The sequence below is a fragment of the Ictalurus furcatus genome, chromosome 17, assembly GCF_023375685.1.
Source record: "Ictalurus furcatus strain D&B chromosome 17, Billie_1.0, whole genome shotgun sequence".
NCBI classification, from domain to species: domain Eukaryota; kingdom Metazoa; phylum Chordata; class Actinopteri; order Siluriformes; family Ictaluridae; genus Ictalurus; species Ictalurus furcatus.
In genome coordinates, this window is record NC_071271.1 from 17,397,192 (window position 1) to 17,420,074 (window position 22,883).

The 22,883-nt window shown below is 39.8% G+C and overlaps 1 protein-coding gene across 5 annotated transcripts in view; it reads right to left on the reverse strand.

The window, feature by feature from the left end:
• The window catches only part of myo1cb (myosin Ic, paralog b), a 56,595-nt gene that overhangs the window by 9,579 nt on the left and 24,133 nt on the right, over window positions 1–22,883 (reverse strand). For all 5 annotated transcript variants that reach the window (XM_053646474.1, XM_053646477.1, XM_053646478.1 and 2 more), the window contains 13 exons: window positions 14,630–14,785; window positions 14,421–14,536; window positions 11,968–12,166; window positions 8,265–8,345; window positions 7,812–7,991; window positions 6,214–6,312; window positions 5,077–5,190; window positions 4,091–4,162; window positions 3,831–3,950; window positions 2,908–2,987; window positions 1,898–2,003; window positions 1,391–1,471; window positions 429–520 (listed from right to left, as the gene is read on the reverse strand). In XM_053646474.1, the coding sequence (XP_053502449.1) occupies window positions 429–520; window positions 1,391–1,471; window positions 1,898–2,003; window positions 2,908–2,987; window positions 3,831–3,950; window positions 4,091–4,162; window positions 5,077–5,190; window positions 6,214–6,312; window positions 7,812–7,991; window positions 8,265–8,345; window positions 11,968–12,166; window positions 14,421–14,536; window positions 14,630–14,785 (1,496 nt within the window). The remainder of the gene's footprint in view (window positions 1–428; window positions 521–1,390; window positions 1,472–1,897; window positions 2,004–2,907; window positions 2,988–3,830; window positions 3,951–4,090; window positions 4,163–5,076; window positions 5,191–6,213; window positions 6,313–7,811; window positions 7,992–8,264; window positions 8,346–11,967; window positions 12,167–14,420; window positions 14,537–14,629; window positions 14,786–22,883) is intronic.

Here is a 22,883-nt window from a genome sequence, read left to right on the forward strand (position 1 = left end):
ACTCAAACACACATATAATGGAAGACTAAGGGCAGTCAATGCAGATTTTTTAAAAACACGCTCATGAATTCTGCTGCAGGTAGAGCACAACATATCAAGAAAAGCCCGAGTACCCAGCATGCACTTCATATGTATTGCTTCAGTATAGAAAAGTTGAATAAACCAACATGAAAAACAACTTTGATAAAACATTTGCTCTAATTCTTCCTCACACCTTTATTATTAGAGTGTCATGGTTGTAGTTTTAAACGTGCATTATGTAGTCATGTATTTGGCATGTTTATTGACCAAATTTAATAACTGTCCTTAGGCTCTGGGTGTGTTTTGTGTAAACAGAATCACTCGTACATTATAGACGTGACAAAGAGAGATTAAATTAATGACGCTGGCGTTTTCTGGTGAGTATATTGTAACGAAGTGCGACTGACGTTAAGAAGTGGGCATGGCCGGCTAACGTGCCCTCCAGCTTCTCTAGGAAAGTTACGTCGGTGGCATCTCCTGGCCTCAGACATTCCTCATCCTACAGAGAGAGGGAGAGAGAGAGAGAGAGAGAGAGAGAGAGAGAGAGAGAAAGAGAGCGAGGTTTCAACATTTTACATGTATTAATCTAATAAATAGACACACTCATTAGACACAGAGCACACGGAGTAAGGTATACACTCATTGACTGCTTTAATAGAAACACATGTACACAATTGGAGTTTGGAAAAAGTCCCGTTTTGGTGAGCCTGTACCCACTGTGGCCTCAAGCTTCCCTGTGTTGTGCATCCTGAGATGCTTTTCTGTTCACTACGGTTGTAAAGAGTGGTTAATTGAATTATTTGAACCTTCCTCAAAATAGCTCAAAATAATCTGCCCATTCTCCTCTGACCTCTCTCTATAACAAGGCTTTTCCACACATAGAACTGACAGTCACTGGATGTTTTTGTTTTACATGAAAATCCTAGGAGATAAGCAGTTTCTGAAATATTCAAACCAGCCTGTCTGGCACCAGAAAAACAACAACATGCAAGTTCAAAGTAACAGATCACCTTGTTTTTTTTCTTTTTTACCATTTTGAGGTTTCATGTGAACATTATTTGAAGTTCTTGTCCAGTATTTGCTTGATTTTATGCACTGTGCTGTGGCCACACGATTGGCTGATTGGATAATTGCATGAATGAGCAGGGGTACATGTGTTTCTATTGAAGTGTTCGGTGAGTGTATACAGAACAAGATGGACAGAGGGTGCTTGTGTATCAGAGAGGGGGCAAAATCTAACGAAGGTTACAAAAAAAAAACAACAACCAGAGGTCAAAAGGTCTAACTCTAGTAAAAGAAGAATTATGTTTAACTTGGACGACATATCGTTATTAATAGCTATTACTGGATATTCAGAGAAAACCCTCACCAAGATAGAGATGATGCCTTTGAACTTCTCCTCCACAAGATCACAAATAATCTTATTATTGAAATATTGCACAGGCTCCCACTGCAAACAGAAAAAGAAAAACGTCTCAGAGCAGGACTGCATCTGCAGCAAATGACATTTAATCACACTTTTCCGTGTTGGTCACACAGTTCTGAAAGCAAATATCTCTAGAATGACAGGAATTCAAAAGCGGCCCACTCCGGGCGTGTGGTCACAAGCAGGCTTTCTTTAAGAGTGATGATTTTAGGATGCTGCACGAGGTCAACATTATCAGAGTATAGAAATGACACGCAACACATGCTTCAAATACTTACCCTTTAAAATAGGCATATAAAAGGCTATCAGAGGAACTTCTTCTCCCATGACTTTGAATACAGTAGACCAGTGTAGAAGTGTAAGATGAGTGTGTGTGTGTGTGTGTGTGTGTGTGTGTGTGTGTGTGTGTGTGTGTGCGCATGTGTACGTGCGTATGGAAGGACGTCCTACCGTGATTCCCTCAGCTTCATACTCCTCTTGTTCTGATTTCAGGGTCAGCTCGATGAAGAGTTGCTGCAGCTTCTCGTTGCAGTAGTTGATGCAGAACTGCTCGAAACTTCACAAACAGAGAAAAGATTTATTGTGTGACTGCCTCAGCTACTTGATAATAGTGTTACAGCTTTATTTTCATGAATATTTTTCATTCTAATATTAAAACTACATACAGTCACATGACATTGGTAGATTGTGAGCACAGCCAGTAATTAATACTGTGTGTGGAAAAAAAAAACATACTGTTTTTTTTCCCTCCTGGAGACTGTATATCAAATAGAATATAGCGAATTGACACTTGATGTTATATCACAACTTTTATCAAATATTCAGGATGAATTTAAGTGTGGTCAAAATGTGAAAATGGTCACTGGTGAGGTTTTGCAATATTCAAGCTTAAGTGGAAGCTGAAAACCCAACTGAAGTTCCTAAATTAGCACTGAACATGTGACAGAAAAGTGTTATTGCATCATATAATATATAAAAACCTACCCTGTTAATTTATGCAAATGCAGGCCATGACACGTAATTTGATATTTGTGGTTTTCTTGCCAGTGTACAAGTGTACGACGCATTTTTCTCTTATCTAATCATTATTACTATTCTTTTCGGCCATTCTTATTAGCTTTCAAACATACAACCTAACACAGATTCAGTCCTATTATGCTCTTTTACCTGATGGAATTACTGCAAAGCAGTACTTGATAGAACCCAGGAGAAACCAGGAAACCAGCAGCACATCATAATGTTATTTTTGTTTACCACAAAATGCAAATTTGATTCTACCAAATGAAGGACAAATACTTTGCTATGCTAAGCAAAGTGTTCGGTCTACTCACCTGTGTGTTTGCTAGTGCAAGAGCTTACTAATGCCATGTACTTAATTATATGATAAAGAGTTATAATTCTACTGTTCTACTCAGTCAAAAAACATTACCACACTAGGATTGGTTAAATGCGACACACACCTGTTGTTCTGGAAGACTTCAAACCCGTAGATATCCAACAACCCAATGACAGACATATTCTTACCGCTGAAGAAGTCCTCCTGAAAAAACAACAACAACAACAATCCCAGTAAACATAGTGAAGAGATACAAAAGATAGAACATGAACTGCAAAATGATCGATATTAAACCAGCAAGCAGGTTTCAACGGTTAGAAAATTCTAGTTCAGGGAAATTCAACTTTTGAAAGTCCAGTTACATAAAATTGCATCCTTACAAAGGTCCAGATAAGCAACTATCATGACTGAATGGTGACAACATTTACCTTTAATGCTTATGCTTATTAATTCCTAGCGTTTGTTTCATTTCTGTGTTTTGTTTTGTAGTGCACATCACATTTCCACTTTTCACTAGCTCAACTGACTCTGAACAGATGAGCCACAGATGAGATGAGTTTTAAACTTGAAGCAGAGAATAAACACAATAGGACAACAGGACTTCTCTGCCTATTTGTCTTTAAACATCGTTTTGATAATAAATTTTTTAAAAATTATTTATTTAAAAACATGTCATATTCGAAATAGAAAAAAACTCTCTGTGGAAACATCCCTTTCTGACCCCATTATCTAGTCTCTAGTCCAATAAACTGCCTTCAACAAAATCGTTCACAAAAATGCACGTGACTGGATAAACTGGACTTGCTGAAATACACCCCCCCCTTTTCATACATTGGTCACCTATGCTACAGTATATTTTAAAGTGCTCGGTTTGGTCCAGTGAAATACTTTGTCCACATCTGCCCTCCAGCAGTTGAAGCCCCTGCTCTATTCAGTAAACGTTTGCCATTTTGATGATACACCACTGGAGGGAGACAAACACCATCCCTCCTACTCCTACTCCCACTGTGGAACCAATCTTACACTGATAAACATGTACAAGTGTACCTTGAAGGCCAAAGAAGTATTGATTTTGTTCACGAGCCAGGTGAAGGTGCGTCCATAAATGGCTTTAGATAAAGCATCTCGTGCTGAAGAAGCCTGCTCCTGATTCAATGGACTCATCAGCTGTAAGATAGACATATATAAAGGAAAATGTCAGGCGTTGGTAACACAATCAAAAGTTTTTTGCATGAAACTAGCTTGCACTAGAGTAAAATTTGAATTATATAGCTGTACAGTAGTGTAGTGACTAATAAGTATTATACCTCCTCTCCTTTGGCAGTAATCTTCTTATTTGTCAGAGCCTCTTTGAGAATGCAGCCATCCACACCTAATAACTGCAACGCCATGATAAAAGAAAATGTTGCGTAAGCTTTGACATGCACCGTTTTCTTTTACACACCATATCCTTATATGCTGTTTAATTCTGGAGAAAACACTACTGGTTGTTCTGGTGTCTATGGGTTAAAGGTGAAAAGGGTTTGCGTTGTTGTATAGTGTAACAGCAATATTTAATATTAAAATAAATGTATGCAAAAGAATGTGGTGGCTCAGAGGAAGCAGGTGTTAAACTTTGCCCTACCCAGTTCATATCGTTCATGCGATAAGGAATTTGGAGATTTTATACCAGTATATAAAATAAAATGAGTAATATTTTTTTGACTATCTGATTATGTGATTTATTGTACAGTTATCTTACACTGACATTTTAAAAGGGCTTAATTTCCATAATTTTTTGCCATTAATCTTGAATGAATATAATCCATCCATCCATCCAGCCATCTTCTACCGCTTACTCGTTTTCAGGGTCACAGGGAACCTGGAGCCTATCCCAGGCAGCATCGATCACAAGGCGGGGTACACCCTGGACAGGGTGCCAATCCATCGCAGGGCACAATCACATACACATTCACACACACATTCATACACTACGGACACTTTAGACATGCCAATCAGCCTACCATGCATGTCTTTGGACTGGGGGAGGAAACCAGTGTACCCGGAGGAAACCCCCGCAGCACGGGGAGAACATGCAAACTCCGCACACACGTGGCCCCAGCGGGACTCGAACCCCGGACCCTGCAGGTGTGAGGCAAACGTGCTAACCACTAAGCCACGTGTTATTAGTTTTTGCTGTTTTGAAAACCATTTTTATGTTCCATTTTCTTCAAATGTGTAACACACTTTTGGAAGTGCTATTCAGCAGCTCCTGCATGGGGGAAGGAAGCATGTAATGGGGCTGGATTCTCACCCTGGCTAAATATTTAATCTGGATGTCTACGGTAATGTAGGCGTTGCCACCATCCTCACTCCCGTACTGAATATTCCCCAAATGTAGCACGCTGGCAATGATGTTTAATAGATCCTGCAAATAGAGGGAGAAATCATGAGGGAGAGGAAGAGAGAGAGACAGAGAGAGAGAGAGAGAGAGAGAGAGAGAGAGAGAGAGGGAGCGAGGAGAAGGAGAGACCAAGGGGTAACACAGCAATTTGCACAGCAATTATATTTGAAGACACTTTATAATCTTCCATCACATCACAAATGTAAACACTCTGGCTCAATTACAGTCCTTTCTGAGACAGTCAGAATTGTCTCAGAATAACAAACAAATTTCAAATGTAAAAAAGAAACGTTTTCAGTAAGGAGACATTTATTTAACATCTTTTTATGGAAAGAGTTTTGAGTGTCAAAGCTTTGTGACAGGAAGTACATTTTCTGAAACGTCTTCAGGATAAAGGACTTTGTGCTTACCAGGTTCCTACAAACATAATCTCAAAAGAGAGCGAAAAAAGACTATTGACTATTTATATCTGTTAACATAAGTGATTACAGGAACTACCTGTTCTAACCTCCCTAACAGGGGTTTTAGACTGACAGGTATTCCTAGTGAACTAGTATGAGGATGTGTGTTTGATGGAGACTACAAAGCACTTCTGTGAGTTGCTCTGAATACGGGCATCTGCTAAATGCCACACATGTAAATCCCACACATGTAAAGGTAAATGTAAACTTGTCTCGTGGGCATTCCACAATGTTAAATGTAGCCACAAATGGATTAAGAGTAAGACATTGTTCATTAATAAATGCAAATTGATGTGGTATAAGAGGAATAAGGCCTGCTGTTATTGGAAAGTTTGAGGTAGTAACAATAACTCTGTTATGCATCCACCCAATCAATGATTATTTTCCTAGAACAGCACATCCTGTCATGCTTTATTCCTTACTTATTGTTTGGCAGTCAATATCAATCGCTTTTTTGTTTGTTTTTTTTCATCAGATGTACATGTGTTGCATTTGCCACAGTGTACATTTCTTCTACTTCCTTTAAGTACTTGGGTATGAAATTAATTTCACTAACTCTACAGCTATGACCAATAGGCCCTCTTACCTCCACTTCATCATCACTGAACCCAATGACGCTCAGAGCTTTTCTCACCACTTTCCAGTCACTGCGGTCATTAATGGAGCTCACTTTGGGACAATTACCCTGTAATGCAAACACACACACACACACACAAGCATTTTTTCCACATCAATGCCATTTATAAACATTCATTAAAAGGTCCATTTGATATCCAACTACTTAGTCTTCATCAGTGGAAAGCATGATGTAGCCACAGGTCATAATGTGGTTATAGTGTTGTCCCATAAGTGCTGTCAGTTTTCCTTATGCATAGTTACAGCATTCAGAGATCATCATCATATACAGAATGACAACAAAATGTATATTGTGGCCAATTTAGTTCGTATGTGGATAATTATGTAATACTAAATATAAAGCACAGGGAAATATTCTATTAAACTTTATATTACAGCATGTTAGAGCAGGTTAACACTGGTGCCTGCACAGTGGTCTATGATAAACGATAGCTCACGGCATGTAACTAATGTTAGCTTCAGTTAATGCGTGTCTAAGTATGAGAGAGAGAGAGAGAGAGAGAGAGAGAGAGAGAGAGAGAGAGCACGAGAGAGAGGAGTGTTGTCTAAATGTATATACAACTGCATAAATACAAAAAACCCCACAAAAGTAACCAAGTATTCACACTAGCAAGTCACTGATGCTGATTTAGCTTTCTCACTTGTCCTGTATGAAAAAGTAGTAGCTCAACTGTATACAATCTGCTGTATAATTTCTACTCGTCACAGTTACATTTGTGTAAAATGTATTTTAATATTACAATAAAGCCTTGTTGGTGCTACTGTGAACACAAAGTGTCTAAAAAGTTTGAAATAGAGTACAACAAAGCCCACTGTGATCAATATGGACCAGCACCTTAATAAGCATGTTTGCGGTTGTTAACTGGAGAAATTCAGATCCGAGCTTTTATCTCAGACCAGACTTTTATCAGAGATTTATCAACATTTGGGAACTTGCGGTGATTTAATTTTTACTCATTTATGTGGATTTATTTGTTAGTCCGGGACTGAGTAAACATTAGTCAATGCAGGTGCATTTTGTTACCATTTAAACAAAGTGAGTTAGTAAATGTTACTTACTGCTGCTTCGTTAACATTACGTACAGTTTATTAACGCTGACGTTCATGGCTTGTTAATGTTAATGCAGTAAATAAATGTTCTTTAAGGTCACCTTAATGAAAAGCGTTACCAATCTGAATTTAAGAAATATCATACTTAAGGCTGTTTATTTCTAAAAGGTAATTAAGGACCCGCAGAACCTTTAAAGGCAGATAAAAACAATGAATGAGCTATGAGCTCAAACCGCAAGCTGAATGTGTATGTAAATGAGAAGTGCAGTCAGGACGCATCAGCGGTATGGTATTAACGGGTGTGTATTTGTGTGCGTGTTTCTCCCTGACTCCCTGCAGGCAGAAAGTCTCAAACACACACTCAGCAGAACAGAGGAAGTGAAGGGAGGGACAATGACTATTAATTTCCCGTATTAAACACCAGGGGAGTGCAGAAATATGAAGACTCCTGAGTGTGTGTGTGCTTATATGCTTATGCATGCTCTCAATTGTCCTGACCTTCACGAGGTACTGGTACTGCTGTGCATTCCTCTCCAGGCCGAGTCTCCTGAGCAGATCCTCCTCGCCGCCCTCGAGGAGCTGATAGAAAATGTGGAAGTTTCGTTCTCCGTTGCTCTGGTGCACGACACGAGATTTCTCCAGCAGGTAGTTTAAGATTTGACCCCCAACTGGAGCGCCCTGCCAACGGGGAAAGCCAACGGGAATAACAGTGGGACGCTGACATACACGTATACACAAACATCGCCAACACCACACATACATGCAAGGGCATACAGGTGCACAACCCCACCCAAGCAGTGTAAAAGGGAGGCGGTACAGATGCATAAAAGTATGAATATTAACATCAGTGATGCACTGTAATTTTTCAAGCATTATTCACTCTGGGTGACAAATAGCAGCAAAGCCACAATCCCGATGACAACTGAACACATCCTCAGTGACAAATATTACCTTGAAGTCAAACTGGATGTCCATGTATTTCCCAAAACGGCTCGAATTGTCATTGCGCAGAGTTTTAGCATTTCCAAAGGCCTTAAATAGAGACAAATGAGAGTGAGAAACAGAGGGAATGATCATGAGGAGAGAGGAGAGAAGTATAAGCAATAGCAATCTTTCAGACAGTGACACACTTTTAGGTGTGACAGCAAGGGAAAACCATTTTGACCTTTTCTACTACATAAAGAAGACAATGTATATAATCTAAGGCTAATAATAAATGGATAAAAAAAAGTGTTATTAAACAAAAAATATATAGCCGTTATTATGGCAAAACTTTCTGTAAGGAAAGATTTACAGTGGGGGAAATAAGTATTGGACGCGTTAACATTTTTATCAGTAAATATATTTCCAATGAGGCTATTCATGTGAAATTTTCACCAGACATTAGTATTAACCCAAGAAATCTGGAAATATGAAGAATTCACAACATTATAGTGTATGTGTAATAAAGTGGAATGACACGGGAAAAAAGTATTGAACACGCTAAGAAAAAGCAGTTCTACAAGGCAAGGTAAGGCAAGGAACCAGCTGAAATACATAAGTAATTATACCCCTATCTGTGCAAATTAATATCAGCTGGTTTAGTACACTGGTCTATAAAAAGGCTTTTCATTATCAAGGTGTCACACAAGAAACATCTCATGATGGGTAAAAGCAAAGAGCTCTCCCAAGACCTTCACAACCTTATTGTTGCGAAACATATTGATGGAATCGGATACAGACGTATTTCAAAACTTCTGAATCTTCCAGTAAGCACCATTGGGGCCATTATCCGCAAGTGGAAACAACGTCACTCCATCATCAACCGGCCATGCCTAGGAGCTCCTCGCAAGATTTCTGACCAGGGACTCAGGAGAATAGTCAGAAGAGTAGCCCAAGAGTCAAGGACCACTCGGAAAGAGCTCCAGAAACACTTGGAGGCAGCAGGTGCCATCGTCACCGAGAAAACAATAGGTAATGCACTCCACTGCTCATGCTCACCCTGCAGACTCCATTACTAAAGAAAAGGCATGTTGAAGCTCATTTAAATTTTACTACAACTCGTTTGGACAAGCCTGTGAAATACTGGGAGAGTGTAGTCAGGTCAGTCGAGAGCACATCACCCTAAAAACACTATACCAACAGTGAAGTTTGGAGGTGGAAGCATCATGGTGTGGGGCTGTTTATCATCGCATGGTACTGGCAGACTTCATATAATTGAAGGAACGATGAATGGAGCTCTTTACCGGGAAATTCTTGAGAAGAATCTGCTGCCATCCACCAGGATGATGATGATGAGACGTGGGTGGACCTTCCAGTAGGACAACAATCCAAATCATACAGCAAAGGAAACTCTCAATTGGCTTTCAGAGAAAAAAAACCAAGGTGTTAGAGTGGGCCAGTCAATCACCTGACTTCAATCCAATGGAACAAGATTTAAAGACAATAATTTTAGAAGAATGGGCCAAAATCACACCTGAATACTGCGGCCCATTAATTTCTTCATACAAGAAGCATCTTGAAACTGTCATTACAAACAAAGGCTTCTCCACTAAGTATTAAATACATTTCAGTTAGTGTGATCAATACTTTTTTCCCCCGTGTCATTCCTCTTTATTACACATAACTTCATTTATGGACTTTAACGTTTGGATTTCTTTATGGTGAAAATTTCATCTGAATAGCCTCATTGGAAATATATTTACTGAAAAAAATGTTGACACATTCAATACTCATTTCCCCCATTGCATTTAACATTCATGGAAGTAGTCTCCAGTGTCAGCACTTAGAGAGTCTTATTAACTTCAAGAGAGATAAAAAAGAGAAGCTGGTATAACAAAAATAACAACAACAGTAACTAAGCTCATAACAGGAACTAAATTGTCTCACAAAAGTTCTAGACATTAAACGCAATTACAGTCCCCTCCGAAAGTAAGGCCAATTCTATTGTTTTCACTATACATTGAAGACATTTGGGTTTTAAATCAAAAGATGAATATGAGACGATAGATCACAATTTCAGCTTTCATTTCCTGATATTTACATCTACGTGTGTTAAACAACTTAAAACCTGGCAACTTTTGTTTGAAACACCCATTTTTTTTAGTGATCAAAAATATTGTCTCTTGCTGCCCAGGTGTGCCCTGTTAAACTCATTATTTAAAGAATTAATAGCTCTGAATATCTACTCTTGGTTTGAGCCATAGGTTTTGCCTGTGAAGACTGCGTTTGTTGTTAAAAAGGATAAACCAACAAGGCCAGAGAGCTGTCTAGGGGAGAAAAGCTAACCATTTTGAAGATGAGAAAAAAGGGAAGAGGGGTCTTGCCCAAGTGGTTATATAGCATAATGCTACGTTCATTAATACATTAACAATTGTAATTGTTGGCAAATCACTGCGGAATAAGAGGAATAAAACACTTAGGGATGTGCTGTTTTATGAAAACAGTATTACACCACCCCGTAATGGATGACTGTCTTATAACAACGACATGCCTGAGATCTGCTTACTTCCAAAGGTGAAAAGGGAAGGAGTTGCATTTGAACATTCTGTTCCTATTACTCTATAACACACCAACACACTGTCAACAACAACTGCAATATATTGATTTAATTTGCATAAAATAACAATTAATAATAAAAATACAAAAATAATAAACGTGACCCTGAAAACTGTCCGTCTTTCTTTATATCGGCTCTTTTTCGTGGCCTGCAGCTGTTTTACCAGATATACTCTTTGGAGAAACCGAGGCGAGTTTAGAAAGTTAACAAAAAAGATTAATTCATTGTTCTGGGGAATTATTTATGTTTTTAAAGCAGAAGTGTCAAAGTATGTTGTACAGCCAAAGCCACAACTAATGGGTTTTCTCAGACCACCACACACATACATGTATATAAACATACTATTAAACAGCTGCACGCTAACATTAAAGGGTGTCCGCCACCTTTTATACACATCTGTAAACCATTATGGATGCACGGCAGTAACCGCTCTGCTTATGTTACACATCTCACATCCTTAACCCGACTTTCAAAAATGCAAGCTCAAGACACACTTCTTAGGTAAATACAAGGCAAATCTAGTTTCAGATACAGACATCCTATTTAGCTAGGTAAGTTATTTAAGTGGTAATTAAGTAGCTGGTACCTATTAGGGATGACGGGAGTTTACGTGGATGTTTCTAATTTGAAAATGAATGATTATTCTTAGACCCTGTCATTTTTATATGAAATTAAACTGTACAATAGGTATGTTTCTAGGCCATTTTAAACCATTTTCCCCCATTTAGGTCAGTGGTGGCTCAGCGGTTAAGGCTCCGGATCTCCTACTGATCGGAAGATCGGGGGTTCATGCCCCATCACCGCCAAGCTGCCACTGTTTGGCCCTTGAGCAAGGCCCTTAACGCTCTTTGCTCCAGGGGTGCCGTATCATGGCTGACCCTGTGTTCTGACCCCGACTTCCTAACATCCTGGGATATGCGAAGAAAAAGAATTTCACTGTGCTGTAATGTATAGGTGACAAATAAAGACTTTTTCTTCTCCTTAAGAGCATAAAACATATGAAACAACTGATCGTTCTAGATTAGTTTAAACATTTACAATGGCATGTTCATAGACACTAATAGCTTGCTGACTATAAAATGCTAAAATCACTCATGGCAGGATGTGGGTTGTTACCTCCAGAACAGGGTTGGACTGCAGTAGGCGGTCTTTCACGGTCTGCACTTGTTCGCTGGCAGGACAGGTGACGGCGTAGTACTGCAGAACTTTCTTAGAGGCTTCAGTCTTCCCAGCACCGCTCTCTCCTGAGATCAGGATACACTGGTCCCGTCTCTCCGTCCGCATGGAGCGATACGCATTATCAGACACTGCATAACTACAATAAGCAGAGGAATTATGAAACACTACATTATAATAACTTATACCACAGCACTGTTGAATTGTCAAATCTGATTTGTCAGAACTATGACAATAGTGACAGAATTAATAGGGGTATCATTTCTACAGAACAATTAAACACATGGACGTTTACAGCACATCACAAAAACATGTTAAAAATATATGTACTTGTTAATATGGTGAAGTTTGTTTTTTTTGGTGAAGAGACATTTATTTAGTATTTTTTGAAAGAGTCTCCAGTGTCAGTGCTTCATTGCAGCATTCAGGGGTAAAGCTGTTCCTTTAAGCTGTTAATTTAAGAGAGAACCTCAAGGAGAGTGTTGAGGTAGGGAGGTGCTGTTCCTGTACATGAGCATCAAGGCCTTAAATTTGATGCAGTCAGCTACAGGAAGCCATTGGAGGGAGATTAAGAGGGGTGACATTAATCACGGCCAATTCCCAGCCATCAGGCAGCCTGCCTCTATAACACTACAGCTACCAACCAGGGAGGGTGACCGCATCCTGCTCATGCAACATCATAGGGTGGCATAACACACTCACACTCATGATTGGTATTTCCACTATGACTGATGGAGAGAGAGAGACAGACGTGTGACACCCTACCCTCCCTCAGTCCCTGAGAGCACTGCCAATTTTGCTCTCTTGGCCACGTGGCATTATGAGGATTCGAACTCACAATCTCCGGATGATAATGCAAATGCTTTTCTGTTGCACCAGTCAGGAGTCCAATGGAAAATGCTTTGTGTTATCAGGAGGACAGGAATGGCACTAATGAAGGTCTGTTATTTCAGCCTGCCTCACACCACCACCGAGATAAACACTTTCAGTGCTTACATGACCCTGTGATGAGCATGTAAGGAGAGTCCCATTACAGCACTGCACAAGAATCTCGCTCATACACTACCGGTCAAAAGTTTGGAGACACTCGACTGAAATGTTTCTCATGATCTTAAAAAGCTTTTGATATGAAGGTGAATGATTAAATATTTGAAATCGGTGTTGTAGACTAAAATATGATTGTGCCGACATATTCATTTCTTTCATTAGAAAACTAACATTTTATTTACAAAAAAAGATTTTTTTAATGGATGACTCGGAGCGCAATATTCCGAAAAGCAGCGAATAAGAGTTGAGTGTCGGTGGGAACTCCTTTAATACTGTTTAAAAAAAGCATCTTGGGGAAATTCCTCAAGAAATCAGAATACATTTCTGAAAATTCTAGACAAAAAGGGTGTCTACTTTGAAGATGCTAAAATATTAAATAATTTTAATTTATTTTGGATTTTTATTATCACAACATAATTCCCATAGTTCCATTTGTGTTATTCCAGAGTTTTGATGACTTTATTATAATTCTAAAATGTGGGGGGAGAATTAAAATAAAGAATGAGTGTGAAAACTTTTGACCGGTTCGTAAAAATGAGTGTGTAAACTTTTGAGGTACATCTTTCTTGATCTCTTACTTGCTCTCTGCTCACTTCCTCAAAAATAGAGGACTCGCTACACTCCTCCCTCACATTAGAATCCAACTAGCTCTTAGCAACTGCCAGTACAGCCTGGGCAAACACGTTACTGCTGACAGGTCATTCTGTGTCAGTGAGAGGGAGGTTTATGGAAATGATGAGAAGCATGGATTTAGGCTGCATAATATATCATCTGTTAACCATTACTACAGGCTTTTGTAAATCATGATATTGCAATATGAAAGTGACCACTATTCCAAAGCATGTTTGTGTTCTGTGATCAGATGGATGCCAATGGTTACAGATCTGAATGAGCTGAAATAAACTTAATTGGGATTTTTTTACTATTTGATTTACACAATATATCTAACATATATTATAACAAAGGTGCAAAATATTTTTTACTGTGACACAATGGTTAATTAAAAAAAAAAAGCAGACATTTGTTGATTGCATCAGTTTTCACCCCACTGGGTCAGTACTAGACAGAATAAACACTGTCTGCAATTACAGCTTCTGTCTCTATCATGTCTCTATCAGATTTGCACATCTGGATCATGAAATTTTTGCTCAGTCTTATTGGCTCGGTCAGATTGAGGGTTTGGGGGCTTGGGGATATTTTGTGTAGATTCATTCCATATTCATCCCAATTAAGTCAATTTCATTTCCAAGTTATAACACTACAAAATGTGGAAAAGTTCAAAGGGGTGGGGGTGAATACTTATAAAAGGCACTGGAAAAGTAATACTTGATGGAATAACAACTCACATGTGAGGGGAGACCTCGTAGAAGTTAACACCCCTGTACCGCTCCATATGCTGCTTGGTGTAGATCTCCAACTCTTTATAAGGATTCACTGACACCAACACTGAGCCAATGTAGGTCTGTTCAAAAGACAAAGAGAATGATATACTTTTGCAGAATAAAAGCACCAAGACCTTGGCCTTTAGTTGGAATGAGTGAGAAGAAATTCTTACATAGATGAGATTCTCCTTTAAGCGCTTGCGCAGGTTGTCGATAAAGGCCACCTCGCTGGTGTAGTTCTCCAGCAGGACAAAGTCCTGCACTCCCACCCGGTCCCTGGCTGTCAGGGCACTCTCCATCATTGCCCGCACACCGTCACTGCCCACCGCCTGGCACACGCCCACAGAGACACAGAGAGAGAGATGAGGTGAGATGAGATGCATCATAACACAAACACTCTAGCACACACCCATTGAAGGCTATCCCAGTGCCCTGAAGGAGCTCATGACTGAAAAGAAGTTTAAACATAAAAACCTATCACAGAACTTTGAACAGTTTTGTGTTTATGTGCATGTGCTGAGAGTTTTAAGATTGAAATCTGCTTTACATTAGTTGTTCTCTCCTGACAGACCTTTTAAATGAGACCCTAATACGTTTCATTCATCTTCAATAACTTCTTCAGGAATCCTGGCCATGGTTATGGTGGATCTGGAGGCTATCCTGGAAATACTGGCACAAGGAGGGAATGTCATCGAACACCAGTCCATCACAGGACACCACGCGCATACACAATCACACCTAGAGTCGCAAATGCACCTACCGGCATGATTTTTGAGAGGTGGGTGGAAACCAGACAACATGGAAGAAACCTGTATGGACATGGGGAGAATATGCAAAACTCAGAGCATGAACTACTATTGAACCGGGAGCCCTGGACTCTTACCCACTGTAATCCAGGATGACAGATTACAGGCTAGGTCTCAATACATAAAGGAACTAAGAAAGTAACTAATTATAAACACAAGTTATGATAACGTCTTATAACCACAACATGAGCGAGCAAAATTTCCACAATTAACCTTTGTGTTCTGTTCACTACTTGGCAGTGTTCCGTCATATTACCCCACTCAAACTCTTTAGTCTTCTGTAGCAATACAACAGTAGCATTTACTTCGAAATTCCCAAACTATCTTCTTTTCATATCAGTGACGATCATTAAAGACAATGCTAATAAAAAAGCCATGTTTGGAAAACCTCAGCGTGTGTGAAAATACGAGATGGATGAGGACGCAACAGCAAAATCACCTATTTGGGTCAGATTTACAAACACCAGGCATTTCAGCATGTGTGCCATCATGTTCACTGCCTTTGAAATGTATATCATAAATACAATCTTTGCTCATGACCATTAGAGAACCTAGTACTAGAGCCAATCACATAAAGCGTCATGTTGCAAGAATCTTTTTAAGCATTTCTGCTCTTTTAGTAAAAATTTACGAGTCATGTTGATCTAAAAAAGAACCCCAGAGCCGAATCATCCAGCTGTGCACTTCGGCAAATACAACACAACAGAGCTCCACCTAAATTAACAAATCATAAACACAACAGCTTGACAGTTTTACTTACATCCATGAACGATTCAAGATTTTCAACCACAAGAGTGTTCTCCAAAATGGAGGCGTGGGCCTTAAGCAGCATATTCCTCACGTTACCCAAATCCATGCTTTCCAAATAGACCTACGCACCCAGTTCAGTTCTCAACGTATGTGACAACTGGCAACACTACGAACCTCACTCCTGAAAATCAACCAAAATGAACATGCATTTTGCTAAAAGAAGCAAAGCTTCACTTTCCTCCTTATTTCAGATTATGGATGCTTCAGAGACCCTGATCTGAGAGCTGTAACTGAGTCACACGCACACACACAGACACACACACACACACACACACACACCGATGAACAAATGAGCGATTATGCACCAAACCACACACAAACACATTGTGTGAATACACCAGCTGCCAGTACTGTTGTTTTGCTATTGACACAGCAGCACCCATTCCCGAGAGAGAGAGAGAGAAAGAGAGAGAGAAAGAGATAGAGAGGGGGGCACCTGAGAGAACATATTAATTAAGAAGCTTTGAAGCAGATGCTACTACAGCAGTGAAGGGAGAGAGGGGAAAGAGTGAGCAGAAAGAAAAACACAGAAGAGTGACACTCAAACAGTAAACAAATGTTGTGCTAGGAAGTGACTGCACTCCCAATCCGTCATCTCACCGGCTGTATTAATAACTCCGTCCGTTCAGTGCTGGAGTCAGGTCCTTCTGTCTCTGTGTTTCTTTCACTAGCTTCATCAGTCATTTGCTTCGCTTCCACTCCCAGGCATAGCACAGGATGACAACAGCTATATCAATGAGCTATGATATCATTCTCTAAACAAAGCTCTATCGTATGATTTGCTCATGTCCATACCACAGTTAAATCATCTAGGTGTGTCCTCCAGTGGCTAGGTGTTCAATCATATTAGAAAGGCATTTGGCCCTGCAATATTGGAGTATAAAATGTTTTGCATGCACTATAAAAGCAAGAGCTATGGCAGAAGTGAAATAGGCCCAGGAGATTTACTAAGCAACAGGCATGTTGTTCTGCTCCAGAGCCTCCAGGGTTACATATGGATCTGTGCTCCTGCTCATGTACAGCAGCTGTCTAAATGTAAACATGCTCCAAGGCTTAGACCGCTCAAGCTTCTGGGACACCCTGCAATTATCTGCAACTACAGTATATGGCCTAAGGTATGTAGACACCCATATGTGGTTCTTCACATAGTTGCATAGACTGTCTTTGTATGCTGTAGCATTAAGATTTCTCTTCACTGAAACTAAGAGGCCCAAACCTGTTCCAGCATGACAATGCTCCTGTGCACAAAGACATTGTTTCCAAAGATTGGAGTGGAAGAACTCGAGTGGCCTGTACAGAGCCCTGACCTCAACCCCACTGAACACCTTTGGGATGAACTGGAACGCAACCTGCACCCCAGGGTCTTCTCATGCAACATCAGTGCCTGATCTCACTAAAGCTCTTGTGGCTGAATGATCACAAATCCCCACAATCACACTCTCAATTTTAAGGGCAAGCCTTCCCAGAAAAGTGGGGGTTATTATAACAGCCAATGTGCGACTAAACCTGGAATGGGATGTTCAAAAAGCACATACGAGTGTGATGGTGAGGTGTGCGCAAACCTTTGGCCATACAGTGTATTAGATGCTCCGAGTGTCCGAGGTTGAGAATGCATTTAACCCGAATGCAATTTTAATGGGACTTGTTAAGCATCTGTTAATACAATATAAAATGTTTAAAATGTTTTTTTTTTTTTAAATTACCACAACTAGAGCTGCAACAACTAATCGATAAAATCAGTAATCGATTATGAAAATCATTTTCAACAATCTCATAATCAATTAGTTGGTCTGCGCACGGTACGTTTACTCACTAGGTTACTTCTGTTCCGAAAACATGCTTCGGAGAGTAAATACTAAAGTTGTGTCCCAAATTACTATACACTTACACTATGCACTGTGTACTCTACCGTCTAGTTCATTGGTTTTCAAAGTGGGGGCCGCCAGGGGGCCTCAATAATTTGGTTGGAGCCACCAAGCCCATCCCTCCCACTAGTGTGTTTTCTCTTTCTCACTCTTTCTCACCACACACACACACACACACACACAATCAATTCCTAATGTAATGTAATGATGTAAGATATAATGATTAATATAAAAAAGGGGGATATATTCAGAAGTCTGTATTTTGAATGTGTTTTAAAGATATCTTGCAAAAGGGGGGCCCTGGGTCAAATGTTAATGCCATTTGGGGGGCCTTGCCCTGGAAAAGTTTGGGAACCCCTGGTCTGGTGCAGTGTTTCTGCGGACCCCTAGTGGTCGGTGGTGTCATTGCAGGGGGTCCGTAGGAAAGTTTTAAAAATGTGTAAATAATATTTATATATTTTTTGTTAAATGTATCAAAATATATTCAAATGGGATGTTTTAAAATGAATCAATTTGGTTATTCACGTGCATTCACAAATCTCACACTAGCTGAGCTGACAAGCGTTCATTGATGGATTTATTTGAAATTTATTTACAAATTAAATGATAATTTGCAAAAACCTATGAGTGGTAGACAAGTTCAAGTGTCGCATTGATGGATAAAAAGTGTTTCACAACACAGTGTCCTCCTCAATTATTTGCACCTTTCATGAAAACGAGCAAATATTTCAAATAACAGGAAGGGTTTCTTTTCTTTAATGCTCCAAAACTCCAAAGGTGATTTTTAAACAGATGATTTTTAAACTTGACGTCCACAACGATCACATCTTTTTTTGTTGTGAATTCTTTATAGTTCCGGATTTCTTGAGTTAATACTGATGTCTGGTGAAAATTTCATATGGATAGCCTCATTGGAAATATTTTTACTGAAAAAAATGTTGACTAGTCCAATGCTTATTTCCCCCACTGTAATTATGTTTTTTAAAAAATGGACCTATTATATTTGAATGGTGGTTTATATTCATAAAATAAATGTGCACTGCAATTATAACGGGGGGACAGTGCACTTTTTTTCCAAACACTGCAATGGGACCCTGGCTGAAAAGAACACAAATAATAATAAGTTTCATATCCCACAATCTAATCTTTGAAAACCCTATGTGTGCGTTTCTTTTTTATGTTATGCATGCCATGGTTGCAAGACACAAACTAAACTGATTCCTTTTTACTCTAAAACTGCTTTTAATTCATTCTGATCAAACAAGAATCTAAAAGATGCATGGAGTAGTACCCTCATGCACATGCAAACTTTATTTTTCAATGCAAATTTGAACCACAGCTGCTGGTGACGTAAAGCTTGAACCATCAGAAGAATCCAAATCAGTTCAACTTCATGAAAAGCATCATAGGGATTTTTTTTTTTTTTTAAGAATTAATTAAAGATTAGCAGAGTTAAATGGCCTTAGGTGGTGGAATAATGCACACCCTCTGCTGCTATGCTGCTGCTTTTTCCTTTCACCTCCCTGCCGTTGCTCACTGAGGCAGAGGAGAGTAGAATTTCACACAGCACTCTAGAGAGCCTTGGGCACTTGGGGCCCTGTGGGGAGTGTGTGTAACCATGTGTGTGTGTGTGTGCGTGTGTGTGTGTGTGTGTGTGTGTGTGTGTGTGAGGAACCGGAGACCTAGGGTCCTTAAGGACCTGGTCATGGCTCACAGAGCTTGTTAGAGCTTGTTATCATGCCATCTCTTTTGACAAATGTCCTCTGGCAGCTAAAAGGGAAAACACTTTGTTAAAGTAATAAAACCATGGAACTCGGCCAAAACATGATGGACAACTCCCAAACAAGAAAGAAATTCCTAGATCTCAAGTCTTCTTCTCCGTTCGTTGTACTGTATCGTTCCTAGACGGAATATAGTTTAGCTTTCCCGCTCCCACCCCATACCTCCTTCCCCGTCAGCACCAACCGTCCAGGCTGCTTTGCCATTCGGTCGCTTTTTCCATATCGCGCATAAGGAAGAAAAAAAAAAAGAAAAGAAAAAAAGTGATGACAGACACAAACTGGCAGGAGAAAAATGTCAAATTCTTAGCTCCTTTCCCTTCAAGTCTCTCTTTTTCGCTCCCTGTTCTTCTCTCTGCATCTCCTTTGCAATCATCCAGAGCCGAAACCCGCTGAGACTTGAAGGAACGAGAGTGTAGTACTTCTTAAACAATGACTGCTCTTTATTTGACCTTCCTTGAGTTTCACCTCTGCAAGCACTCAAAAGTGCTTGTGAAAAAACTATTGGCACAAGGTATACAGAGGGACAGCGTGGAATCTGCAAAGTCATAGCCCTGTCCGTGCTTCTAACATTACAAAGACGTCAATAAAATTTGGAAGAGACAACAAGGAATGGAAATGAATTACACCTCATAGGCATTTTAGTTAGAATAAACGTCACAAATAAAGGAGTCAGCCTTTAGCGATCGTCAAACTGTACCGTTTAAAGAAAATATTGAATACACTCATCATCGGGTTATTTCAGGCATTCCTGTAAATCAGGACAGTATGGAATAAATAAATAACTCTGGAACAGAACTGTTTAGAAAGTATGTGTTTCTCATGATAGAAACAGGAGGTGAAGAGGTCACATTCTTGTCAGGCTTTAAGAGATCTGCAGCACGTCAGAAAATCAGTGCAATCTGATCTGATCTGATCCATTTCCCCAAGCATGGTCAATCTTTTCCCTACTTATGGTGAACCTTAGGAGGGCAGCACATTTTTGTAAACGGAATCATCACTGCACCCTTTTCCGCTTTCAAAGTATGTGCACACTGCAGCTAATTACTAAAAGAACGTAAGGGAAGTCAAAGACTCTCTACATGTCTGATTAGTTGGTGCTACCCTTAGGACCCTTACGCTATTTACATTCTACAGATGATTTCTTCAAGTTTCATGGGAAACGGCCGAGAGTTGGCTTTTCAGGATGCTGCAGATGTCTGAAGAGAAAAAGTTTTTGCCGTGCACACGTCCCTGAAGCTGAATTTCCAGAGTGGCTCATTAACTTCACAGTGTTGCTCTACAGAGAACGTGTGAAGAAAAGGGGTGTGTATGTTCTAGTCCTGTGCTGCACACCCACCTGGTGACTGTCACACTAACGGGAAAAGCTGTGAGATAGGCGAAAGTACTTACAACAATAGACTCTCACTACAACCACGTTTAAATAAACAGATAAATAAATAAATCTTAACAGAAATCTTCGCCAGTTCTTTATCTGTTTATGTGGAGTGTCCACCATACAAGACTCTGCGAAAATTGTTACTATAGAAACAACAACGTGCACATTAATATAATCCTGGAATTTGAGCAGCTGTTATAGAAACTTAAAATCAACACCTTCTGACCAATCAGAAACAGCGCTGCATTATAAACAGTGTTAAATGTTGTCATCTCTTATCCACCACACACCTGACACTGGCCTTCATGAAATAAATATAAACAAACTCTGATGATGAACATTCATATTAATGAAGGATGAACTCGTATAGAGAAAAACAGATGGAATCTAAAATAAAAACAGCTCTTGACAGTGAACTCGTTCTGGTGAATGAGCAGATGCATTTTCGTCCAACCTGCTAGACAACGCTCGGCATTCACGGCAAGCTGAAGCTCCATTCAGCCTTCCCAGAATCAGATGAACGAACACTAATGCAGCGCAGACTGTCCGTCTGTTGTTTCTCATTTGTCTTTCGGTCAAATTCAGAATTTAAAAAAAAAAGATGCAACGCTTCATGAATGTGTTCAGCATGCCTGTGTGATGAGACGTATAGCTGAGATAAGAGTCAATCTGGGAACTGTGTGAAGGTATGCTGACCCTCAGGCTGGAATCTCGGTCGAAACTGCACACACACAGGTATGCCACTCTGACTTTAAGCCGGATATAGAACTGACAAATGAGTGTCATTCGTCAATACACAGATGTAGAACGGAAATGCTGAGAATTCTACTTAGGGCGGCAAAATAATCTTATTTGAAACAGATTATTAAAATAAATCATAATTAATTCAACACAATCAGTAGAAACAATAAAGGTTATCTTATTGGCTAGATGTTTTGAATATTGTGACTTGTGTATTAAATCACAAGATCACACATTGCCTTGGCTTATTAAGAGTTCATAGCTAGAGACATATCTCCCTGCAGTTCTCACCTGGTTTCTCACTGAAGCTAAGCAGGGTTGAGCCTGGCCAGTACCTGGATGGGAGACCTCCTGAGGAAATTAAGGATGCTAGTGGAAGTGGTATTAGTCAGGCCAGCAGGGGGTGCTGTGTGGGTCCTAATGCCCCAGTATAGTGATGGGGACGCTATACAATAAAAACAGCACCATCTTTGAGATCCATTAAAAAAAATAAAATCCCAGGACATTTATTGTAAAAGAGTAGGGGTATACCCCTGTGCCCTGGCGAAATTGGCCTTCTCTATCATGGCCCCCTAATAATCTCCACCCTTAAATCGGCTACATCACTCTCTCCTCTCCACTAATAGCTGGTGTGTGCTTGGCATTCTGGTGCACTAATGCTGTAGTCGCATCATACAGGTGGATGCTACACACTAGTGGTGGTTGAGGAGATTTCCACCTTACAATGTAAAAGTGCTATGTCACTGTAACTATATTTTGAATTTAAAAGCTTCTAATGTATCCAAGAATCAGGCATAATCTAATTCAGATTGATCCATGCACAGAAAGATCATTCATATCGAGTAAAATGGTTGGGCCTAGTTTCATAACCATCAGTCTGTTTCTCTCTTCCTTATCTCGCTGAAAATCGGCGCTTTGCGGATGCTGTGTGCTTGTTGTTGCACTTAATCGTTGCGATTCCAGATGTGATTCCAGATGTGCAGTCAAACTAAAGAATTAGATTGGCAAAATTACTTAAACTCCTGTTGAAAGCTGGGGAACTCCTGACA